The sequence below is a fragment of the Bos taurus genome, chromosome 5 (assembly GCF_002263795.3).
Source record: "Bos taurus isolate L1 Dominette 01449 registration number 42190680 breed Hereford chromosome 5, ARS-UCD2.0, whole genome shotgun sequence".
Lineage (NCBI taxonomy): Eukaryota > Metazoa > Chordata > Mammalia > Artiodactyla > Bovidae > Bos > Bos taurus.
Genome location: NC_037332.1, coordinates 77,253,523 through 77,278,587, shown reverse-complemented (window position 1 = coordinate 77,278,587; position 25,065 = coordinate 77,253,523). Strand labels below are relative to the sequence as shown.

At 38.1% G+C, this 25,065-nt stretch overlaps 1 protein-coding gene and 1 non-coding gene across 12 annotated transcripts in view; one reads left to right on the top strand and one right to left on the bottom strand.

Annotated features, from left to right (window-relative positions):
- The window catches only part of FGD4 (FYVE, RhoGEF and PH domain containing 4), a 243,680-nt gene that overhangs the window by 184,458 nt on the left and 34,157 nt on the right, over positions 1-25,065 (top strand). For all 11 annotated transcript variants that reach the window (XM_024992557.2, XM_059887007.1, XM_024992560.2 and 8 more), the window contains 5 exons: positions 807-952; positions 1,331-1,487; positions 13,004-13,142; positions 15,566-15,624; positions 15,951-16,097. In XM_024992557.2, the coding sequence (XP_024848325.1) occupies positions 807-952; positions 1,331-1,487; positions 13,004-13,142; positions 15,566-15,624; positions 15,951-16,097 (648 nt within the window). The remainder of the gene's footprint in view (positions 1-806; positions 953-1,330; positions 1,488-13,003; positions 13,143-15,565; positions 15,625-15,950; positions 16,098-25,065) is intronic.
- LOC112446894 (U6 spliceosomal RNA) lies at positions 10,741-10,847 on the bottom strand. The gene has a single exon (XR_003034972.1). It is a non-coding gene; the product is annotated as a U6 spliceosomal RNA (small nuclear RNA).

The following is a 25,065-nucleotide window of genomic DNA, read 5'->3' as shown; positions in this document are numbered from 1 at the left end:
CTTCAACCCGTGTTCCAGGACTCGAGCCTGGCCAAAACCCTGCTTAGGACTCTAACCCACAAGGCTGGTACATGGCATTCAGCCAAAACCCACAGTAATGAAGTTCAGGTCCTTAATGTCTCATCACAGAAAGAATTCGGTGAGAGACAAAGTGATACATAAAAAGTGGATTTATTCAGAGAGAAACACACTCCACAGAGTGTGGGCCATCACAGAAGGCGAGTGCAGTGGCCCCAAAATGCGGCATAATCAGTTTTTATGGGCTGGGTAATTTCATATTTTGGGGAAGGGGTGGAAATTTCCAGGAATTGGGCCACCACCCACTTTTTGGTCTTTTGGTAGTGCCTTGGAACTGTCATGGCGCCTCTGAGCGTGTCATTTAGCTTGCTGATTGAGGATCAAAGTCTAGTTGAAGTTGGCTTGTCTGTCGTCTTGGACCCATTTGATTCTAATTGATTTATGCTTGTGTTCTTGGGTTATGTCATTCTTTCAGAAGTTGTTCCCGGCCCCTTTCCCTCCTGTTTCACCATTAGCCTCGATTGGAAATTTCTCTGGAATAGAAAAGATTAATATCCTGTAGATAGAGGCACAGCCTAGATTAGAATTAGTTTCGTAATTCTAATTCCTGGTTTTTCTCTTCAAAGCATATTGTCATTCCTCCATTTCAAAAGTGATTGATTTCTTGAATCATGAACTTTTACATTTATTCAACAAAAAGTTATTAAGAGCCCACTGTGTGCCTCAGCACAATGCTAGATGGTTAACCAATAAATTTGAAGTAATATTTGCTTTATTTTCTTATTCAGGTATTTTATTGCAAACTATTGGAAGAAGCAAATCGAGGTTCATTTTCAGCAGAGCTGGTGAATAAAATCTTTTCTAATATTTCATCAATAAATACCTTCCATAGTAGATTCCTATTGCCAGAGCTGGAGAAAAGAATGCAAGAATGGTAAGGGGAGTAGATAACAAGTAATATATCCAAGGCAGCATTTATGCAAAATTTTTTATGTTAAAGATCCCTGAAAGACCTTGTAGTACATTTTTTGGCTTTAGTTGAAAACATTTTATCTCTTCTTTACAAGCTTTAGTTTGATTAGTAGAAACAAGATATTAGGGATTATCTGGAACATCAGAATTCCATAGCATTTCTCTTTACAGTGTCATTATTAACTCTCTTTTAAAAAGTGCTTTTTTCATTCTGTCAGTTTTGGAGCAAAGTGGATCTGATAAAAGCACAGAATGTGTATAAAAAGTGATTACTTTGGAGTCCTCTACATTCATTCATTCTATAAGAAATCTTAATAGCTTGCTTCTATGTTTTATACAGGGAAACTACCCCTAGAATTGGTGACATCCTTCAGAAATTGGCACCATTCCTTAAGATGTACGGAGAATATGTGAAGGGATTCGATAACGCAATGGAATTGGTTAAAAACATGACGGAGCGTATTCCCCAGTTCAAATCAGTAGTTGAAGAAATTCAGGTAAATAGAACTCTTTTGTTCAAGGCTATAAATTAATTTTTCTGTACAAATCATAAGGTTTTCTAGATCTAAATTTTAGATTGAGACTCCTAGACAAATTCTAATCTACTCTAAATTATGCAAAAATCATCTCTGCAAAGTTAAAATATTTATTGAGCACATGCTATATACTGAACAGTAAATTCTCCATTTATTTTTAAGGCAAGGAGAGTCTGGCTTTATCAGGGTCCACATAAATTTCCAAAAAAGTTTCCATCCAGCTCTGTGTGTCTCTTGCTTGCTTTCAGAGGTTGAAATGTTGGAATGAATATAAAGAATGCTATAAACCATGACATTTTGGAAACATAATTACAGTTGACCCTTGGACAACACAGGGGTTAGGATCGTTTATCCCCCACTGTTTGAAAATCCCAGTATAGTTTTAGGGCCAGCCCTTCATATCCATGGTTATGCATCCATGGATTCAACCAAACGTGGACTATGTAGTACTGTAGTACATATTTACTGGGGGGAAAAACAACAACAATATGTGTATAAGTGGACCTGCATAGTACAAACCCATATGCAAGGATCAACTATATTCTGTTTTGTTTCTTGGGGGTGGGGGAGTTGGTCATTTCATATATGTGGCTTAAAATTTCATCAAACCTGGATAATACATTTTAATAATGGAAAAAGCAAGAGAGTTCCAGAAAAACATCTATTTCTGCTTTATTGACTATGCCAAAGCCTTTGACTGTGTGGATCACAATAAACTGTGGAAAATTCTGAAAGAGATGAGAATACCAGACCACCTGACCGGCATCCTGAGAAACCTGTATGCAGGTCAGGAAACAACAGTTAAAACTGGACATGGAACAACAGACTGTTTCCAAATAGGAAAAGGAGTACGTCAAGGCTGTATATTGTCACCCTGCTTATTTAACTTATATGCAGAGTATATCATGAGAAATGCTGGGCTGGAGGAAGCACAAGTTGATATTGCCGGGAGAAATATCAATAACCTCAGATATGCAGATGACACCACCCTTATGGCAGAAAGTGAAGAAGAACTAAAGAGCCTGTTGATGAAAGTGAAAGAAGAGAGTGAAAAAGTTGGCCTAAAGCTCAACATTCAGAAAACTAAGATCATGGCATCCAGTCCCATCACTTCATGCGAAGTAGATGGAGAAACAGTGGAAACAGTGGCTGACTTTATTTTGGGGGGCTCCAAAATCACTGCAGATGCTGATTGCAGCCATGAAATTAAAAGATGCTTAGTCCTTGGAAGGAAAGTTATGACCAACCTAGACCGCATATTAAAAAGCAGAGACATTACTTTGTCAACAAAGGTCCATCTAGTCAAGGCTATGGTTTTTCCAGTAGTCATGTATGGATGTGAGAGTTGGATTATAAAGAAAGCTGAGCGCCAAAGAATTGATGCTTTTGAACTGTGGTGTTGAAGAAGACTCTTGAGAGTCCCTTGGACTGCAAGGACATCCAACCAGTCCATCCTAAAGATCAGTCCTGGGTGTTCATTGGAAGAACTGATGTTGAAGCTGAAACTCCAATACTTTGGCCACCTGACGCGAAGAGCTGACTCATTTGAAAAGACCATGATGTTGGGAAAGATTGAAGGCAGGAGGAGAAGGGGACGACAGAGGATGAGATGGTTGGATGGCATCACCGACTCAATGGACATCGGTTTGGGTGGACTCCGGGAGTTGGTAATGGACAGGGAGGCCTGCTGTGCTGTGGTTCATGGGGTTGCAAAGAGTTGGACGTGACGGAACTGAACTGAACTGAATAACATAATACTTTCTATTTGATTCTCTAGTCAAGACTGTTGATAATTTCTTTGCTTAAGTTTAAATATTGAAAAGTTTAAATGTTGATATTAATATCAATATTAAATACTGATTTCTTAGATCACCTAAGATTATTTGGGTGGTATTCTTGACTACCTTCTTTTGTTTTACATGGATATTTTTTACCTGTGTTTAAAACCCATTAATACAGTGATATGATTACTGTTTTGTATAATTTTAAGTCTTAAAGAAGTTAGAGTTATATATATATATATAAAGTATATATAAATCAATGTGATATACAATACCAAGAAAAGGAAAGATGGAAACCACATGATGATCTCAATAGATGCAGAAGAAGCATTTGATAAAATGCAACATCCATTCATGATACAAACTGTTACCAAAATGGATATTGAGGGAACATGAAGTGAAACTGAAAGTCGCTTGGGCGTGTCCGACTCTTTGCGACCCCATGAACTATATAGTCCATGGGATTCTCCAGGCCAGTATACTGCAGTTGGTAGCCTTTCCCTTCTCCAGGGGATCTTCTTAACCCAGGGATCGAACCCAGGTCTCTTTCATTGCAGGTGAATTCTTTACCAGCTGAGCCACAAGGGAAGCCCAGGAATACGGGAGTGGGTAGCCTGTCCCTTCTCCAGCAAACCTTCACAGCCCAGGGATCAAACCAGTGTCTCCTGCATTCTAGGCAGATTCTTTACCAACTGAGCTATCTGGGAAGCCCTTTGAGGGAACATATCTCAACATAAAAGTTATTTATGACAAACCCCAACCACCATAATACTTAACAGGGAAAAGCTTGAAAACTTTCCTGCTAAAATCTGGAACAAGACACTGATGCCCACTCTCAGCACTTCTCTTCAACATAATAATTGAAGTCTTAGCCACAGCAATCATAGAAGAAAAAGAAAAATTATCCAAATTGGAAGAGAAGAGGTAAAATTGTCATTGTAAGCATATGACATTATACTGTATATAGAAAACGCTAAAGACTCCACACAGAAACTACTAGGACTGATAAATTCAGCAACATAGCAGGATACAAGATTAACATGAAAAAATCTGTTCCCCTTCTTTACACTAACAAAGAAATATCAGAATCAGTTCAGTTCAGTTCAGTTGTTCAGTTGTGTCTGCCTCTTTGCAAATGCGTGGACTATAGCACGCCAGGCTTCCCTGTCCATCACCAACTCCCGGAACTTACTCAAACTCATGTCCATTGAGTCAGTGATGCCATCCAACCATCTCATCCTCTGTCATCCCCTTCTCCTCATGCCTTCAATCTTTCCCAGCATCACGGTCTTTTCTGGTGAGTCAGTTCTTCCCATCAGGTGGACAAAGTATTGGAGTTTCAGCTTCAGTATAAGTCCTACCAATGTATAGTCAGGACTGATTTCCTTTAGGATGGACTGGTTGGATCTCCTTGCTGTCCAAGGGACTCAAGAGTCTTCTCCAACACCACTGTTCAAAATCATCAATTCTTCAGCGCTCAGCTTTCTTTGTCGTCCAACTCTTACATCCATACATGACTACTGGAAAAACCATAGCTTTGACTAGACAGAATTTGTTGGCAAAGTAATGTCTCTGCTTTTTAATATGCTGTCTAGGTTGGTCACAACTTTTCTCCCAAGGAGTAAGCAGCTTTTAATTCCATGGCTGTAGTCATCATCTGCAGTGATTTTGGAGCCAAAAAAAATAAAGTCTGTCACTGTTTAACCATCTATTTGCCTTGAAGCGATGGGACCAGGTGCCATGATCTTAGTTTTCTGAATGTTGAGTTTTAAGCCAACTTTTCACTGTCCTGTTTCACTTTCATCAAGAGGCTCTTTAGTTCTTCACTTTGGGCCATAAGGGTGGTGTCATCTGCATATCTGAGGTAACTTATATTTCTCCTGGCATCTTGATTCTAGATTGTGCTTCTTCCAGCCCAGCATTTCTCATGATATTTGCTGCATATAAGATAAATAAGCTGGGTGACAATATACAGCCTTGATGTACTCCTTTCCAAACTTGGAACCAATCTGTTGTTCCATGTCCAGTTCTAACTTTTGCTTCCTGACCTGCATACAAATTTCTCAAGATGCATGTTGATGTATGGCAAAACCAATACAATATTGTAAAGTAAAAAAAAATTTTTTTTTTTAATAAATAAAAGAGGGAAAAAAAAAAAAAAACAAATTTCTCAAGAGGCAGGTCAGGTGGTCTGGTATTTCATCTCTGTCAGAATTTTCCACAGTTTATTGTAATCCACACAGTCAAAGGCTTTGACGTAGGCAATAAAGCAGAAATAGATGTTTTTTTGGAACTCACTTGCTTTTTTGATGATCCATTGGTTGTTGGCAATTTGATCTCTGATTCCTCTGCCTTTTCTAAATCCAGCTTGAACATCTGGAAGTTCATGGTTCACGTACTATTGAAGCCTGGCTTGGAGAATTTTGAGCATTACTTTACTAGCGTGTGAGATGAATGCAATTGTGTGGTAGATTGAGCATTCTTTGGTATTTCCTTTCTTTGGGATTGGAATGAAAACTGACCTTTTCCAGTCCTGTGGCCAGTGCTGAGTTTTCCAAATTTACTGGCATATTGAGGGCAGCACTTTCACAGCATCATCTTTTAGGATTTGAAATAGCTCAACTGGAATTCCATCACCTCCACTAGCTTTGTTCGTAGTGATGCTTCCTAAGTCCCACTTCACTTAGCATTCCAGGGTACCTGGCTCTAGGTGAATGAAAATACCATCATGATTATCTGGGTCATGAAGATCTTTTTTGTACAGTTCTTCTGTGTGTTCTTGCCACCTGTTCTTAATATTTTCTGCTTGTCTTAGGTCCATACCATTTCTGTCCTTTATTGTGTCCATCTTTGTATGAAATTTTCCTTTGGTATCTCTATTTTTCTTGAAGAGATCGCTAATCTTTCCCATTCTATTGTTTTCCTCTTTTTCTTTGCACTGATCACTGAGGAAGCGTTTTTTATCTCTCCTTGCTATTCTTTGGAATTCTGCATTGAAATGGGTATATCTTTCCTTTTCTCCTTTGCCTTTTGCGTCTTTTCTTTTTTCAGCTATCTGTAAGGCCTCCTCAGACAACCATTTTGCTTTCTTGTGTTTCTTTTTCTTGGGGATGGTCTCGATTCCTGTCTCCTGTACAATGTCACAAAGCTCCTTCCATAGTTCTCCAGGCACTGTCTATCAGATCTAATCCCTTAAATCTATTTCTCACTTCCACTGTATAATCGTAAGGGATTTGATTTAGGTTATACCTGAATGATCTAGTGGTTTTCTCAACTTTCTTCAATTTCAGTCTGAATTTGGCAATAAGGAGTTCATGATCTGAGCCCCAGTCAGCTCCCAGTCTTGTTTTTGCTGATTGTATAGAGCTTCTCCATCTTTGGCTGCAAGGAATATAATCAGTCTGATTTTGGTGTTGGCCATCTGGTGATGTCCATGTGTAGAATCGTCTCTTGTGTTGTTGGAAGAGGGTGTTTCCTATGATGAGTGCGTTCTCTTGGCAGAACTCTATGAGCCTTTGCCCTGCTTCATTCTGTACTCCAAGGCCAAATTTGCCTGTTACTTCAGATATCTCCTGATTCCCCATTTTTGCATTCCAGTCCCCTTTAATGAAAAGGACATCTTTTTTTGGTGTTACTTCTAGAAGGTCTTGTAGGTCTTCATAGAACTGTTGAACTTCAGCTTCTTCGGCATTAGTGGTTGGGGCATAGACTTGGATTACTGTGATATTGAATGATTTGCCTTGGAAACGAACAGAGATCATTCTGTCATTTTTGAGATTGCATCCAAGTACTGCATTTCAGACTCTTTTGTTGATTATGAGGGCTACTCCAGTTCTTCTAAGGGATTCTTGCCCAGAGTAGTAGATATAATGGTCATCTGAGTGAAATTCACCCATTCCAGTCCATTTTAGTTTGCTGATTCCTAAAATGTCGATGTTCACGCTTGCCATCTTGCTGATTCCTAAAATGTCAGTGTTCATTCTTGCCATCTCCTGTTTGACCACTTCCAATTTACCTTGATTCATGGACCTAACATTCCAGGTTCCTATGCAATATTGCTTTTTACAGCATTGGCCTTTGTTTCTTTCACTAGTCGCATCCACAGCTGGTGTTGTTTTTGCTTTGGCTCCATCCCTTCATTCTTTCTGGAGTTATTTCTTCTACTGATCTCCAGTAGCATATTGGGCACCTACCAACCTGGGGATTTCATCTTTTAATGTCCTGTCTTTTTGCCTTTTCATACTGTTCACTGACACTATTGCTGGGTGTGTGCTTTGTTCATCACTCTAAATCAAATGAGCCCTCTTGAGTTTCAGCAGAGAAACTGCCAGTCCTCACAGCCTGTCACACCCTGGGAAAATCTTCCCATTGACTGAGCTGATGGAAGAATAGGTGCAGCCTCAGGCCAGAAGCCTCAGGTCAGAGCTTCCCTGGTGGCTCAGACAGAAGAGTCTGCCTGCAGTGTGGGAGACCCCGGTTTGATTCCTGGGTTGGTAAGATGTTCTGGAGAAAGAAATGGCAACCCACTCCAGTATTCTTGCCTGAAAAAATCCCGTGGATGAAAGAGCCTGGAGGTCTACAGTCCATGAGGTTGCAAACAATTGGACACGACTGAGCGACTAACACACAGGCCAGAAGACCACAGATTCTTACTGTTCTTACCCAAAGTTCAGCAGTTTAAAAAACAAAAACAAAATTAAATTTTCAGGTTGTTACGTGCTTTTGTTCAATTTCCAAAGTACTGAAATGATTGTTGTTGTTGTTAAGTTTTATCCAGCTTTAAAGTTGCTTTTTAAAAGGGTGATTTTGCCAGCATCATTATTACTCAGTGATAGCCAAAAGTCCTGCCCTTGCCCTTCACTCCTTTTCTTAAATGTCTCTTTTCTCATGATTAAGCAGTCATCTATCTCTCTGAACCCTGGTTCTTTCTTTGATTCTTTCATTAACTCATTTTGCTAATATTGAAATGTGGGCAGAATATAAGGTTTTTTGCCCTGCATAATCTTTCTCTCCACTCTCTCAGTGATGTTGTAGCTTCTCAAGCCTTTAACCATAATGTCATACAGACGCTTATATGGTCAGTTCAGTTCAGTTGCTCAGTCATGTCTGACCCTTTGCAACCCCATGGACTGCAGCATGCCAGGCTTCCCTCTCCATTACCAACTCCCAGAGCTTGCTCAAACTCGTGTCCACCAAGTTGGTGATAACATCCAACCATCTCATCCTCTGTCATCCCCTTTTCTTCCTGCCTTCAATCTTCTCCAGCATCAGGGTCTTTTCCAGTGAGTCAGTTCTTCCCATCAGATGGCCAAAGTATTGGAGTTTCAGCTTCAGCATCAGTCCTTCCAATGAATATTCTCTCAGCTTTTTATTTTTTTATTTTTTTTGTCTCAGCTTTTTTTTTTTTTTTAAACTTTACATAATTGTATTAGTTTTGCCAAATATCAAAATGAATCCGTCACAGGTATACATGTGCTCCCCCCCATCCTGAACCCTCCTCCCTCCTCCCTCCCCATACCATCCCTCTGGGTCGTCCCAGTGCATTAGCCCCAAGCATCCAGTATCGTGCATTGAACCTGGACTGGCATCTCGTTTCATACATGATATTTTACCTGTTTCAATGCCATTCTCCCAAATCTTCCCACCCTCTCCCTCTCCCACAGAGTCCATAAGACTGTTCCATACATCAGTGTCACTTTTGCTGTCTCGTACACAGAGTTATTGTTATCATCTTTCTAAATTCCATATATATGCGTTAGTATACTGTATTGGTGTTTTTCCTTCTGGCTTACTTCACTCTGTATAATAGGCTCCAGTTTCATCCACCTCATTAGAACTGATTCAAATGTATTCTTTTTAATGGCTGAGTAATACTCCATTGTGTATATGTACCACAGCTTTCTTTTCCATTCATCTGCTGATGGACATCTAGGTTGCTTCCATGTCCTGGCTATTATAAACAGTGCTGCGATGAACATTGGGGTACACGTGTCTCTTTCCCTTCTGGTTTCCTCAGTGTGTATGCCCAGCAGTGGGATTGCTGGATCATAAGGCAGTTCTATTTCCAGTTTTTTAAGGAATCTCCACACTGTTCTCCATAGTGGCTGTACTCGTTTGCATTCCCACCAACAGTGTAAGAGGGTTCCCTTTCCTCCACACCCTCTCCAACATTTATTGCTTGTAGACTTTTGGATCGCAGCCATTCTGACTGGTGTGAAATGGACCTCATAGTGGTCTTGATTTGCATTTCTCTGATAATGAGTGATGTTGAGCATCTTTTCATGTGTTTGTTAGCCATCTGTATGTCTTCTTTGGAGAAATGTCTGTATAGTTCTTTGGTCCATTTTTTGATTGGGTCATTTATTTTTCTGGAGTTGAGCTGGAGGAGTTGCTTATATATTTTTGAGATTAGTTGTTTGTCAGTTGCTTCATTTGCTATTATTTTCTCCCATTCTGAAGGCTGTCTTTTCATCTTGCTGATAGTTTCCTTTGATGTGCAGAAGCTTTTAAGGTTAATTAGGTCCCATTTGTTTATTTTTGCTTTTATTTCCGATATTCTGGGAGGTGGGTCATAGAGGATCCTGCTGTGATGTATGTCAGAGAGTGTTTTGCCTATGTTCTCCTCTAGGAGTTTAATAGTTTCTGGTCTTACATTGAGATCTTTAATCCATTTTGAGTTTATTTTTGTATATGGTGTTAGAAAGTGTTCTAGTTTCATTCTTTTACAAGTGGTTGACCAGTTTTCCCAGCACCACTTGTTAAAGAGATTGTATTTAATCCATTGTATATTCTTGCCTCCTTTGTCAAAGATAAGGTGTCCATATGTGCGTGGATTTATCTCTGGGCTTTCTATTTTGTTCCATTGATCTATATTTCTGTCTTTGTGCCAGTACCATACTGTCTTGATGACTGTGGCTTTGTAATAGAGCCTGAAGTCAGGTAGGTTGATTCCTCCAGTTCCATTCTTCTTTCTCAAGATCGCTTTGGCTATTCGAGGTTTTTTGTATTTCCATACAAATTGTGAAATTATTTGTTCTAGCTCTGTGAAGAATACTGTTGGTAGCTTGATAGGGATTGCATTGAATCTATAGATTGCTTTGGGTAATATACTCATTTTCACTATATTGATTCTTCCAATCCATGAACATGGTATATTTCTCCATCTATTAGTGTCCTCTTTGATTTCTTTCACCAGTGTTTTATAGTTTTCTATATATAGGTCTTTAGTTTCTTTAGGTAGATATACTCCTAAGTATTTTATTCTTTCTGTTGCAGTGGTGAATGGAATTGTTTCCTTAATTTCTCTTTCTGTTTTCTCATTATTAGTGTATAGGAATGCAAGAGATTTCTGTGTGTTGATTTTATATCCTGCAACTTTACTATAGTCATTGATTAGTTCTAGTAATTTTCTGGTGGAGTCTTTAGGGTTTTCTAAAAATATGGAACGCTTCACGAATTTGCGTGTCATCCTTGCGCAGGGGCCATGCTAATCTTCTCTGTATCGTTCCAATTTTAGTATATGTGCTGCCGAAGCGAGCACTGTCTCAGCTTTTTAATACGCTAGTTTGGTCATAGCTTTTCTTCTAAGGAGCAAATGTCTTAATTTCATGATTGCAGTCATGAAAATCTGCAGTCACCATCTGCAGAGATTTTGGAGCCCAAAGAAGATAAAGTGTGTCACTGTTTCCGCTGTTTCCCCATCTACTTGCCATGAAGTGATGGGACCAGATGCCATGATGAATTTTGAATTGTAAGCCATCCTTTTCACTGTCTTCTTTCACTTTAATCGAGAGTCTCTTTAGTTCCTCCTTGCTTTCTGCCATATGGGTGGTGTCATCTGCATATCTGAGGTGATTGATGTTTCTCCAGGAAATCTTGATTCCAATTTGTGCTTCATCCAGCCTGGCATTTTGCATAATGTACTCTGCATATAAGTCACTATCTGCTTATAGGGTCATTATTTCTAATTTAGTCCTTTATGCCTATACTCTAGTTATGAAATTCTGAGTGCTGGCTTCATAATTCTGTATGAGCATCTTGTCATCAATACACACTCAACATGTTCGAGTCCTGTCTAGCTTTCAAACATTTTTTCCACATAACATTTATGCTTTGTGACATTTGTGATTACGTGATTGGATTTATTACACAGCACCAATATTCTTTTATTCACCAGAATTTGATCACGTGGCTTTACCTTTGATTTATCATTTTTCCTCATTCTCTGTATGTGTTCTTTAAACAGTATATTCAAGGGACTTAACTTGGAGCTTGTTGCATACAAATGCTCAATATGGTGATGGTGATAATGATTATCATTATTGTTTCATCAAGTATTAAAACTCTGAATCAGCAATATCTGTCTTCTCCATTTTATAAGGAAAGGATGGAGTTGTGAAAGGAGTGGTAGTTTGAGAATCAGCTAAGCTAGTTAAGATTCTAGTCTGCTACTTATAGTCACTTGACCTTAGAAAGCTCCCCTAACTTTTCTGGACCAGTTTCTTCATGTAAAATTTGGGGATCAGTAATATTTTCCTGGAGATATATGTGTGTATGCGTATGTGTGTGTGTGTTCCCTAGGCTTGCTGGAGAAAGTCAAATGGGATAACTAAACTTATAATATTTGTATCTTACAGGTTATTAAGGAGAGCCATTCACCTTCAGCTTCCATGCTAATTTCAGGCTGTTTTTACGTTTTTCCTGGTCTACAGTAATTTTCAAACTAGTTTCCCTACATGTTCCCAAGGCCACACTGCAATAGATTAATCTTAATAGATGTCATATCTAATGATATCACTCCCCTGCCTGAAAACCTGCATTAGATAAAATAAATCTAAACCCAGCTTGACATTATTACACCAGATTACATTTTAGTTTCTTGTTTGCTTTGAATGCAAATATCATGTCTTATCTTAATATTGACACATTTTTTACCCTTAAGTGCTCTGGTCATGGTCATGAGTAAATATATTAAGGGGTTTCCACTGTGTTAAATATGAAGAGGAACACATCTTATTTTCAAGTAATCTTTTTTCTTCCCTTCCACATTAATCGCTTACTGAAAGCATGTTCTATAGACTCAATTTTGCCAGAGCAAAGGAGATCTATTCAGAGTTTGGTTTCTAATGGAAGAGAATGCCATGACCTAATGAAAAATTAAAATTTTATTATCTTGTCACCCTTCTACATGTGGAGTCTTTTCGGTTCAAAGGAAATGACATTTATAGTAGTCTTATTATGGGATAATTTCTGCTGAATCCATAGTCATTTAATATAGTGTTACTTAGTGAACCTCTTTAAATAGATGCTTCTTTTGAAAATCTCTGGAGTTATGATTTGATAGTATGACCTGAAAAACCCTTGTAATGACCAATGAAAGTAGATGCCATCAATCTGGAATTTTCCTGCTTAAAATTCTGCTTTATTTATTTATTTTCTGAGTAGATTGGTGGTCCTCAGACTTTAATGGAAAAAATTGGGAATGTTCTTAAATACATATCCAAGCTATGTTCTCAAAATTGTGGTTTCATAGTTTGGAGTGGGGTTTAGGATTTCCATTTTTAATAGCATCCCAAGAATGTATCTGATGCAGGTGATACACAGGCCACATTTTAGTGAAAGTTCTATATTACCTTGAGTTTTTAGACTGTCTAACCTAATTTTTAAATCTTTCTTTAAAAACCTTTCTCACTACAGAAACAGAAGGTCTGTGGGAGCTTGACTTTGCAGCATCACATGCTAGAACCTGTTCAGCGCATTCCCCGGTATGAGATGCTCCTTAAGGACTACCTAAGGAAATTGCCCCCAGATTCTCCGGACTGGAATGATGCTAAAAGTAAATCCCCCCTTCCATTATGGGATAATTTAGTGGCCAAGTAGCCTTGTGATTTCAAAGTGAAGTAGAAGCCACTTTAGTAAAATATTGGTGTCAGAAAATAACCTCACTGGAAATTGTTATCAACACCTCAATTAGGCAAGCACTTTTGAGCCCAAATCATAGGCTTAGAGCAATGCAAATCACATTTCTCATGCTGGTTTCACATTAGTGATTAACTCTGAAATATAAAACTGTAGTCTTAGAGACATCTGGAATAGCAATACACAATTACCTTCTCACAGAAAGAATTCAACCATTCAGAATTACTAGTGCTGCTGGTTAATTAAGGGGGTAGATATATACCAAGAAAACTAAGATGACATTTACTATTTAAAAATAGCCTAAGCAAAGTGATTTCTCTCTACCTTTTACTAAGATAGAAGAGAAAATAATGCTGTTTAGTGTCAGCATTTTCCCTGAGAAACCTTTATTCCTGTTCTACTCATTATATTTTTTTTTGCCATTAGATCATAATGAAAGACTTTTTAGGACCTAAGCATTTCAATAAGATATTTGTTTTCTTGTGTACTTTTGAAAAAATCAATTAACTGTGTAGAATGAAAATTTAACTTGGGTTGGTAATCAACATATACTACAACTGCTACTAAAACCAGCAGAACTAGTGGTAAGATTGGAAGTTGGCTTACTGTTTCTACTTCTCAGACTAGTCTCTTGGGTAGTAGCCCCAGCCCATCTTAACTTGTCTCCCTCTACCTTGGATCCTATATGGAATATACTGAGTTGCCCAAATCAGGATAATTCTCTAAAATTTAAATAAAAATTCCTTTTCTTCTATTTTCAAAGACTTGGACTTCTGCTAAGGTACCTATGTCAAAAGTGAGAAAGTCGGAATTATCTGATGGTCCAGTAGTTAAGAATTCACCTGCCAATGCAGGAGATACAGTTTTGATCTCTTGCCTGGGAAGATTCCCCCTGCTGCAGAGCAACTAAGCCTATGTACCACAACTGTGGAACCTGTGAGCCACAACTACTTAAAGCCCATGCACCAGAGAGCTCATGTTCCACAAACAAGAGAAGCCACAGAAGTTAGAAACCCATACACCACAACAAAGAGTAGCCCCTGATTGCTGCAACTAGAGAAAGCCTGCACACAAAAACAAAGACCCAGGGCAGCCAAAAAATAATTAAATAAATAAAAATTTAAAATCAGAAAAAAAAAAGTTGATGCAGTGAGAGGGGTAGGGGCTGGTGGTCCCCACACCGCTTCCCCCTTCTCCAAAATGAGAAAGTCAGCAACATAATAGGGTAATTTTTTGCTCTTTGATTTCCCATTACTACTTATACTAACATTCTAAGGAAACACAAAAATACTTTTAGAAACCTAAAAGCAGAAGGAAAAGCAGCAAAAGTGCATTTTGTTCAGCAGTAGAACAAAGAAGACAGAAAAGTCGGTTCAGAATGATGAGGTTGTTGTGATACCAGAATTAACCCAACCAGTATTCATAAGATAGAAAAGAAAGGAGAGCAGGACATGATGGAGGATTGAGAACATTCCCTCAGGTTAACCCAGCAGGAAGCCTCAGCTTCCACCTTCGACCTCTCTTCACCAGTAGTCCTGAAGCTCCTACCTTGCCCATATCAAAGCTCCTGCCTTCCCCATTCCCATCTCTCACTACCACCTGCCCTAGCAACAAAACCTTCCATCGACATTGGCATCAAAAAATTCTCTTTCACCTAGATTAGAACTGTGAGTGTGTTTTCCCAGAGAAAACTGATTATGTTTGTTGGTTAATTTACTTGTACTGCTACTGCTGCTAAGTCACTTCAGTCGTGTCCGACTCTGTGCAACCGCATAGACGGCAGCCCACCAGGCTCTGCCGTCCCTGGGATTCTCCAGGCAAGAACACTGGAGTGGGTTGCCATTTCCTTCTCCTACTGCTGAAATGTTGTAGAACTTTTGAGTCAGAAGACTTAGGTTCAAATGTAGCCCTTTAGTATCATAATCTATGACCCTACCCAAGGAACATCACTCTTTACTTCTTTCATCTGCCAAATGAAGCTAATGTATTTGCCATTCAGGGTTGCATAAAAATGAATTGACATAATATATATGAACACCCCTGACAAAGTGCCTTATAACAAGCTATTGTCATGATGTTTGGTATTTTGAAGATTCCTAATGAATTAAATGTACCTGTGAGCCTAGTCACTATATATGACTTTTTATGAGTAAATACTTCCCAAATTCCAAATCATCTGCTTACAAATGAACTTTGGAAGTATCCAACTTGTAAATGGAAATTGCCCCTGCTTTTATTGTGTGTCTTTGGTCTCAGATTCCTTATTATGCTATATATTATTCAGCTATCTAGTAATATAGAAAGGACAAAATATATTTACTTTTCTTTTCTCCTATTTAGAATCACTTGAAATTATATCTACAGCAGCAAGCCATTCTAATAGTGCAATAAGAAAAATGGTAAGTAGTTTTCAGAGGAAATGGAAATCTTTTAGTTAGATAATTGTTAATAATATAGTCTAATATTATCTACAGTTTTGGCCCAAAATGAATTGACACAAGTGAACAAAAAATATTCTTTATAAAATGTTTAGAACTATCTGTGATTATACTCTTCCCTCTTCTCCCAGGTTTTAATTTGCTCTTAACTGATCTTTATACTTAAGTTTATGCTTAGTTCCAATCCTTTGTGATTTGTGTATATTTTAGCTATGGTCATTAATTAAAGGCATTAAGGTGAAACCTCCTTATATTTGATCTTGCTGTGTTTTGTTCTAATTTCCTAGGAAAACCTAAAGAAACTCTTAGAGATTTATGAAATGTTGGGAGAAGAAGAAGACATTGTAAATCCTTCAAATGAATTAATAAAAGATGGACAGATCCTCAAACTAGCTGCTCGGAACACATCAGCACAGGAACGCTACCTTTTCTTAGTGAGTTTTGTAGTATGAGGAAGTCACATAAGAATACCTCATAACACTGTTATGTGTATCTTGGAAAAGTAGGGTGCTTGCTTGCTCACCCAAGCAATTATTTCTAATCTGATTTAGTCAATACTGTCTGGATTCCACATCAGGGAATGTCTGTAGTAACTGAAACTTGTTCTTTGAAGGACACAAATCTGTTTTTGAAGTATTCTTCTGTAATTTTTCTGTATACTTATCATGTGTAATTTATTTCAGTAACACATAGTGAAGATAAATTTAACCTTTCCTTGAAGATCATAGGCATCAGTGTGTACGTGGGGATCACTATTTTAATTATTTTGGTTTAAAGAAATATATAGACAAAGTTGTAAAACTTGTGCTTCAAATGTCTGTGTAAAGGTACATGAATTTGCTACATAGTTCTTTTTCACTGTAGTCACTCCCTGTCCCTCTCTTAACTTCCTGGAAATGACAGTTAGTCTAGAACTTCCTGGAGAAGGAATGGCAAACCACTTCAGTAATCCTGCCTTGAGAACCCCACGAACAGTATGAAAAGGCAAAAAGATATGACACTGAAAGATGAACTCCCCAGGTCAGTAAGTGCCCAACATGCTACTGGAGAAGAGTGGATAAATAACTCCAGAAAGAATGAAGAGATGGAGCCAATGCAAAAACAACACCCAGCTGTGGATGTGACTGGTGATGGAAGTAAAATGTGATGTTGTAAAGCTCAATATTGCATAGGATCCTGGAATGTTAGGTCCATGAATCAAGGTAAATTGGAAGTGGTCAAGCAGGACACGGCAGGACATTTTAGGAATCAGAGAACTAAAATGTACCAGAATATGTGAATTTAGTTCAGAAGACCATTATATCTGTTACAGGGAGCACCAGTCCCTTAGAAGAAATGTAGAAATGTAGAAGAAAGTAGTCCTCATAGTCAACCAAAGAGTCCGAAATGCAGTACTTGGATACAATCTCAAAAATGGCAGAATGATTTTTGTTCATTTCCAAGGCAAACCATTCAGTATCACAGTAATCCAAGTCTATGTCTCAACCACTAATGCGGAAGAATTTGAAGTTGAATGGTTCTATGAAGACCTACAAGACCTTCTAGAACTAGTACCAAAAAAGATGTCCTTTTCATCATAGGGGACTGGAATGCAAAAGCAGGTAGTTAAGAGATACCCGGAATAACAGGCAAGTTTGGCCTTGGAGTACAAAATTAAGTAGGGCAAAGGCTAACAGTTTTGTCAAGAGAACACACTGGTCATACAAAACACCCTCTTCCAACAAAACAAGAGAAGACTCATGGACATCACTAGATGGCGAACACCGAAATCAGATTGATTATATTCTTTGTAGCCGAAGATGGAGAAGCTCTATACAGTCAGCAAATATGAGACCAGGAGTTGACTGTGGCTCAGATCATGAAATCCTTATTGCAGAATTCAGACTTAAACTGAAGAAAGTAGAGAAAGCCACTAGACCATTTAGGTACGAACTAAATCAAATCCCTTATGATTATACAGTGGAAGTGAGAAATAGATTCAAGGAATTAGATGTGATAGAGTGCCTGAAGAATGATGGACAGAGGTTCATAACATTGTATAGGAGGCAGTGATTAAAACCATCACCAAGAAGAAGAAATGCAAAAAAGCAAAATGTTTATCTGAGAAGGCCTTACAAATAGCTGAGAAAAGAAAAGAAGCTAAAGGCAAAGGAGAAAATGAAAGATATACCCATTTGAATGCAGAATTTCAAGGACTAGCAAGGAGAGATTAAAAAAAGCCTTCCTAAGTGATCAATGCAAAGAAATAAAGGAAAACAGTAGAATGGGAAAGACTAGAGGTCTCTTCAAGAATATTAGAAATAACGGGAACATTTCATGCAAAGCAAAAATGAAAATCACTCTGTTGTGTCCGACTCTTTGCAGGCCCACGGACTATACAGTCTATGGAATTCTCCAGGCCAGAATACTGGAGTGGGTAGCCTATCCCTTCTCCAGCAGATCTTCCCCACCCAGGAATCGAACTGGAGTCACCTGCATTGCAGGTGGATTCTTTACCAATTGAGCTATTAGGAAAGCATCTTCATGCAGAGATGGGCACAATAAAAGACAAATGGTATGGACCTAACAGAAACAGAAGATATTTGGAAGAGGTGGTAACAATACACAGAAGAATTATAGAAAAAAGTTCTTAGTGACCCAGATAACCATGATTGTGTGATCACTCACCTAGAGCCAGACATCTTGGAGTGTGGAGTGTGGAGAATGTGAGGTCAAGTGGGCCTTAGAAAGCATCACTATGAACAAAGCTAGTGGAGGTGATAGTCTTGGCCTGGATGAAGCACAAGCTGGAATTCACATTGCTAGGAGAAATATCAGTCATCTCAGATATGCAGATGACACCACGCTTATGGCAGAAAGCAAAGAGGAATTAAAGAATCTCTTGATGAAAGTGAAAGAGGAGAGTGAAAAAGCTGGCTTAAAACTCAACATTCAAAAAACGAAGATCATGGCATCCGGTCCCATCACTTCATGGCAAAAAAGTGAGGAAACAGTGGAAACAGTGACAGACTGTTTTCTTGGGCTCCAAAATCTCTGCAGATGGTGATTGCAGCTATGAAATTAAAAGATGCTTGCCCCTTGGAAGAAAAGCTGTGACCAACCTAGATAGCATATTAAAAAACTGAGACGTTACTTTGCCAACAAAGGTCCATCTAGTCAAAGCTATGGTTTTTCCAGTGGTCATGTATGGATGTGAGAGTTGGACCATAAGAAAGCTGAGCGCCGAAGAATTGATGCTTTTGAACTGTGGTGTTGGAGAAGACTCTTGAGAGTCCCTTGGACTGCAAGGAGATCAAACCAGTCACTTCTACAGGAAATTATTCCTAAATATCATTGGAAGGACTGTGCTAAAGCTGAAGCTCCAATACTTTGGCCACCTGATGGAAAGAACTGACTCATTGGAAATACCCTGATGCTGGGAAAGAATGAAGGCAAGAGGAGAAGGAGACGACAGAGGATGAGATGGTTGGATGGCATCACCGACTCGCTGGACATGGGTTTGGGTGGACTCCGGATGTTGGTGATGGACAGGGAGGCCTCTGATGCTGCAGTTCATGGGTCGCAAAGAGTCGGACATGACTGAGCGAATGAACTGAACTGAGCTAGGACTTAACTGAAAATAAGAGCTCTTCTTGGGGCATCCAGGCCTTTATATTTTAGTGTCTATTAATTCCAGTTCCTTTCTATATCTAATGATACAATAATAAGCATAACAGCTAACAATGTTTAATAATAAGCTAACCTTGAATAATTGAATAATAGCTCAGTAAATTTTAGCTATTTCTATGATTGTTATCATAGGCAAAGAAACAGAGTTACATTGATAAAGAGGCTGCCCTGTGACTGTCACATGACACATTCTCAGGATGTTAGTCACGTCTGACTTTTCTGCTGCATGGCAGTCATATCACCAGCCTTAGGATGAGTTGTTGGGGACTAGAGGATTCTGTTGTCTGATTGCAGCTTCCCTTGAAAGACAAATTTATAGGAACTAACTGTCATCAGAGGGTGTTCATGATATCTCTCATTTTTTAAAAAGAACATTTGGTCACCAGGTGATAGAACATTTCTAGTTCAAGTTTATAAAACTCAAGAAAATTGAAAACGTGTCCACACAAAATTTGTACATGAATGTTCTTAGCAAAATTATTTATTATATCCCCAAAGTGGAAACAACCTAAATGTTTATCAATTGATGAATAGATAAACAATTTGGTATACCTATTCACTGGAATATTATATGGCAGTAAAATGGAATAAAATACTAATATATGCTACGTGGATAAACTTTGAAACATCGTTTAAGTGAAAGAAGCCACTCAAAAAGGCCACACTGTATGATATGATTTCATTTATATGAAATGTCTAGAATATTACTTACTACTTATAGAAAGTAAGTAGTGGTAGCCTTGGGCTGGTGGGGAGAGGAAATAGGCATAGGATTTCTGTTTAGAGTCATAAAGTGTTATGAAATTAGTAGTGATGGTTGCATAACTTACAACTATATAAAACCATGAATTATACTTTTTAAAAGGTTTTTTTGAATTATATCTCATAACATAATTTTTATAGTTTCCAAATTACCTATAAAAAAAATCTTTGTTTGAGATCAAAAGAAGAACTTCACCTTTCAGAGGTTTTATAGAGACCTAAATGTAAATCGGGGACTTGTAATATTTTATTAGGGTTCAGAGAGCTATTTACTTAGAAATATAGTTTTTGTTACTCAGATATGGTGAAGTCAACACATCAGGAGATGATTGCCATTGAAAAGATAGTTATAGTCACAGATCCTAAAAGGCAGGGGGATGCCACACCAAGGGCTTCATGAAAAAGCACCAGGGTTGGTCAGAAGGCAGAGGGAGCAAGCAGAACATGTGGGCAAGAACTTTTAGTTTGGTTTCTGCAAGAAGGAGTAGGCAAGGCAGGGAAAACATGCTTAGAATTTACTGGTTTAAATCACTTCATTAGGCTGTGGGGCACAGGGACCATTGCCTGGTACCTAGCCTTAGGGTTCTCGGAGAAGGGGAATACTGGCCCAAAGTATAAGAACTCAGTAGAGAAGGTGGTTGGGGTGTGGGCTCTGGGTCTGTTAGTTTAAAGTTATGCTTGCACATGAGTCACTCACTGTCTCAGAGTTGAGTAGTCCTGAGAGGGGGCATCACTTCATGGCAAATAGATGGGGAAACAGTGGAAACAGTGGCTGACTTTATTTTTTTCGGGCTCCAAAATCACTGCAGATGGTGATTGCAGCCATGAAATTAAGACACTTACTCCTTGGAAGGAAAGTTATGACCAACCTAGACAGCATATTAAAAAGCAGAGACATTACTTTGTCAACAAAGGTCCATCTAGTCAAGGCTATGGTTTTTCCAGTAGTCATGTATGGATGTGAGAGTTGGATTATAAAGAAAGCTGAGCGCAAAAGAATCGATGCCTTTGAACTGTGGTGTTGGAGAAGACTCTTGAGAGTCCCTTGGACTGCAAGGAGATCCAACCAGTCCATCCTAAAGGCTATCAGTACTGGGTATTTACTGGAAGGAGTGATGTTGAAGCTGCAACTCCAATACTTTGGCCACCTGATGCGAAGAGCTGACTCATCTGAAAAGACCCTGATGCTGGGAAAGATTGAGGGCAGGAAGAGAAGGGGACGACAGAGGATGAGATGGTTGGATGGCGTCACCAACTCAATGGACATGGGTTTGGGTAGATTCTGGGAGTTGGTGATGGACAGGGAGGCCTGGTGTGCTGCGATTCATGGGGTCGCAAAGAGTCAGACACGACTGAACGACTGAACTGACTGAGAGCAGGCCCCTGTCAGCAGGGCCCTGAAATGTCAGAGCATCAGAAATCCACATTAAAAAGACACACTTAATATCTTTTCTGGGCAAAATGCCTGGTAGTCAGTGTCTTCCGTTTGTCTTTACTCTACCTTTAGGTTCTTAGGTAAATTTCCTTCCCCCTCTTCAACATTAGTGTTACAGTTTCTGTAGTTAAACTTTACGCTCTGTGTCTACCAGTGGTCTTGGTTTAATTTTCACATTTGAGAATTATTGTGGAAATAGTTTTGTATTGAATACCTTAATACAGAGCCAGTATAAGAAGCTGTTTGGAGAACAGATGGCAAAGAGCCTTAAGGGATTGCAGTAGTGACTTTGAGGAAAGTACCTGAAAGTACCTATCTTGTTCCAGTTATTATAAGTTATCAAACATATCATTCTCCTTCCGGGGAATGAAGTCCTACAGTAGAAATTTTAGGAAAGCCTTATCCATCTTTTTGAAGACCATCTTAGAAGCATTTCCTGTGATGGTCATTCTTTCAGTCCTCCCCCTCTAGTACTGCACTTGTCATAGAATCTCTCTTCTCTGCAGCTCACATTTATTCCCATGGAGTATCTTACTTTTATATGCAGAAACTTCAGAAGTACCTTTTTATTTTCCTTTCTCTCTAGAAGTAAAATGAGGGCTAGTTTTCTATTTCTTACTCTGAAGATATTACATTTGTAAATCTGAAAAGCCAAATTTATATTTAAAATTTGATTTCAGTTTTCAAATGATCATCATGTGTTTGCATTGTTTTCTTGCCTCCACATTATGCTTTTCATGTTAATGTAGGGCACTCTGTTGAGTAAGTAAATAATCACATCTGACATCTGAAAGTTTAGAAAAACCATTAAATTCTCCCATAGAATAAGAGATTTTATTCTTGGCTCTTTGGAGTTCTAGTCCTTATTTCCTTGTAGCTTTTAACCAAGTTATTATACACACACACACACACACACACACATATGTATATATGTACATATATATTTTTTTTCTCTTGACTAATTTAAAACTTTAATATAGACCAGGCACTGGAAATTTTCTCCAATATTATATTTTTACCTTCTAAAGCAAACTTTAATGAACTGTCATGAGTGGGACATAAAATTGAATTGTTTCAGTCAGATAATATACTTTAAGGGAATTGAAAGAATCAAGGAACACTGGAGATCAAGTAGGTGAAACCCCCCTACTCTTTTAATAAAGTTGAGATTTCTTCTAGGTTTTGGCACAGTCTAGCTCTTCTAGAGCTTGCCAGCCAGAGAATGCTTTATCAGTAACTACTTCCGAGCTATGGGCATGGAATAAAAAGAATCTCTTTTACTGAAAGGGAAAGTCAGTCTACTTGGTCCTACAGTTGTTATAACTTCCTCTTTTAGTCCTAGCAAAAACTCAGAGAAGGTGATGTTGGCTTTTGCCATAGGAGCAAGATTCACAGAGGAAACAGGACTATCTATTTAATTCCTCTATGTATATGACATGGACTTCTTTGTAAGCATTATCACCTGCACCTCTGAGTAGAAGAAGAAGGGTATTTATTAGGTATATTGTAACCTGAGTTTATATAACGTTAATATATAATATTGACAATTTAGAATGTGAAGTCCCACTTAGGAAGAATAGGGGAAATGTAATCCTGAAAGCATGAAAGGGAAAGAGAAGCACATCATTATAAGACAGTCTGTCATCTTTTGTGAGCATAACTACCAAAAGCAAATGCTTAGAACTTCCATATTCATGGGCTTGTGTTTCTATAAGATGATAAGATTTTGTCGAACTTTATCCATCACATTTGAGTATGTGTATCTGATAACTCAGAAATTTCATTCCTTAACATTACATTTGTCACTCAGTTTGCAGAAAAATTTGATTGCTGTTGCTGTCTTGAAAGTGTGAGTTCTCTCCATTTTGGTGGCTGCTTTGTAGCCCTGCCACACTGTTCAGATGTAGCAAAACCCCCTCCTGAGAAGACCTTGATAGAAGAGAAAAAGAAATAGTAACATGAACAGTTAGCAAGCGAGATGTTGCCTTAATCAAGCTACAATGATGATAATAATCTTTAAGAGTAGTTTCAGATCTCCAGATTCTGTGTACTACAAGGAGGCTGTGATTGCCATACTTAGAATATAGTGGGCAATTAATGATAAAGATGGATTCTATTCCCTTCTAGAAATGTGAATTTGAAGTGTTGTAGTTAGGTATATCTGATAAAAATGTATTTGGTTACCTTTTATTTCTGCATTATCCAGTGTGGAAATGAAATTTATGACACTGGTCATAGGAAGTTAAAAATAATGTATGAGGAACAACTGGTTAAAAAATTTGCTTTCAGAATGAGTACACTGGACATTGTCACATAAACATGTTGAAATGTTTTAAATATCCATTAACATTTCTTTGATGTTTGGAGCTAAACAGAAGACCTGGCAGAACAGGACATTATTCCTCATTTAATCTTCTCAGCAACTTGTGACTTTTACAGATAATGATCCTGATGAATGAGAGGTTACATAAGAGGTTAAGTTCTCAGTAGCTTTTGTCTTATACAAATATATTTAATCTTAGAAACAGTGTTAGAAACAATAAATATGAAGTAGGAAGAAAATTATGGACCTTCTTTAGTAATCTGCCTGCAAGTTAATCTAGATACTTAGACTTTCATCCTTTTGCATAATTGAATATATTTAAAAGTTAATTAAATGCCCTCCCCAAATCATTACTTGGTAGTGATTAGCAGGGGCTGTTCATTGTTGACTAGAAATGAGGCAGTAATTTAATTCAGTTTCAAAATAAATTCTTCATTTTAAATAAAAACTTTTTACTAAAATAGATGACTTTTCTGTTAATTCATACATGATGAATTCTTATTGGAGATGGGTGACAATATAAAACAGTGACTTTGTTTTTTCCAGATTATTTACTGTTGTAACCCATGCTCTAATAAATTTAAATGAATAATGTACCTACTTTTTAAAATTTTTATTTATTTTTTAATTGAGGGATAATTGCTTTACAGACTTTCGTTGTTTTCTGCCAAACTTCAACATGAATCAGCCATAGGTATACATATATCCCCTCCTTTTTGAACCTCCTTCCCATCTCCCTCCCCACCCCACCCATCTAGTTTGATTTAGAGCCCCGTTTGAGTTTTCTGAGCCATATAGCAAATTCGTGTTGGCAGTCTGTTTTACATATGGCAATGTAAGTTTCCATGTTACTCTTTCTGTACATCTTACCCTCTCCCCTCTCCCCATGTCCATAAGTCTATTCTCTATGTCTGTTTCTCCATTGCTGCCCTGTAAATAAATTCTTCAGTATCATTTTTCTAGATTCCGTATATATGCGTTAGAATACTGATATTTATCTTTCTCTTTCTGACTTACTTCACTCTGTATGATAAACTTAACATTAAGCACATTGGTAAAAATAATTGCTAAATATTGCGCTTTTCCTTTAACAGATATTATATAGACTTGTTGCCTGAGATACAACAATTAGAAATTTTATTATCTAAGGGCTTCAACTTATATGGTTGAGAACTTCAGTTTCTGGTTTATAGGAGATCCTTAATAAATTGTT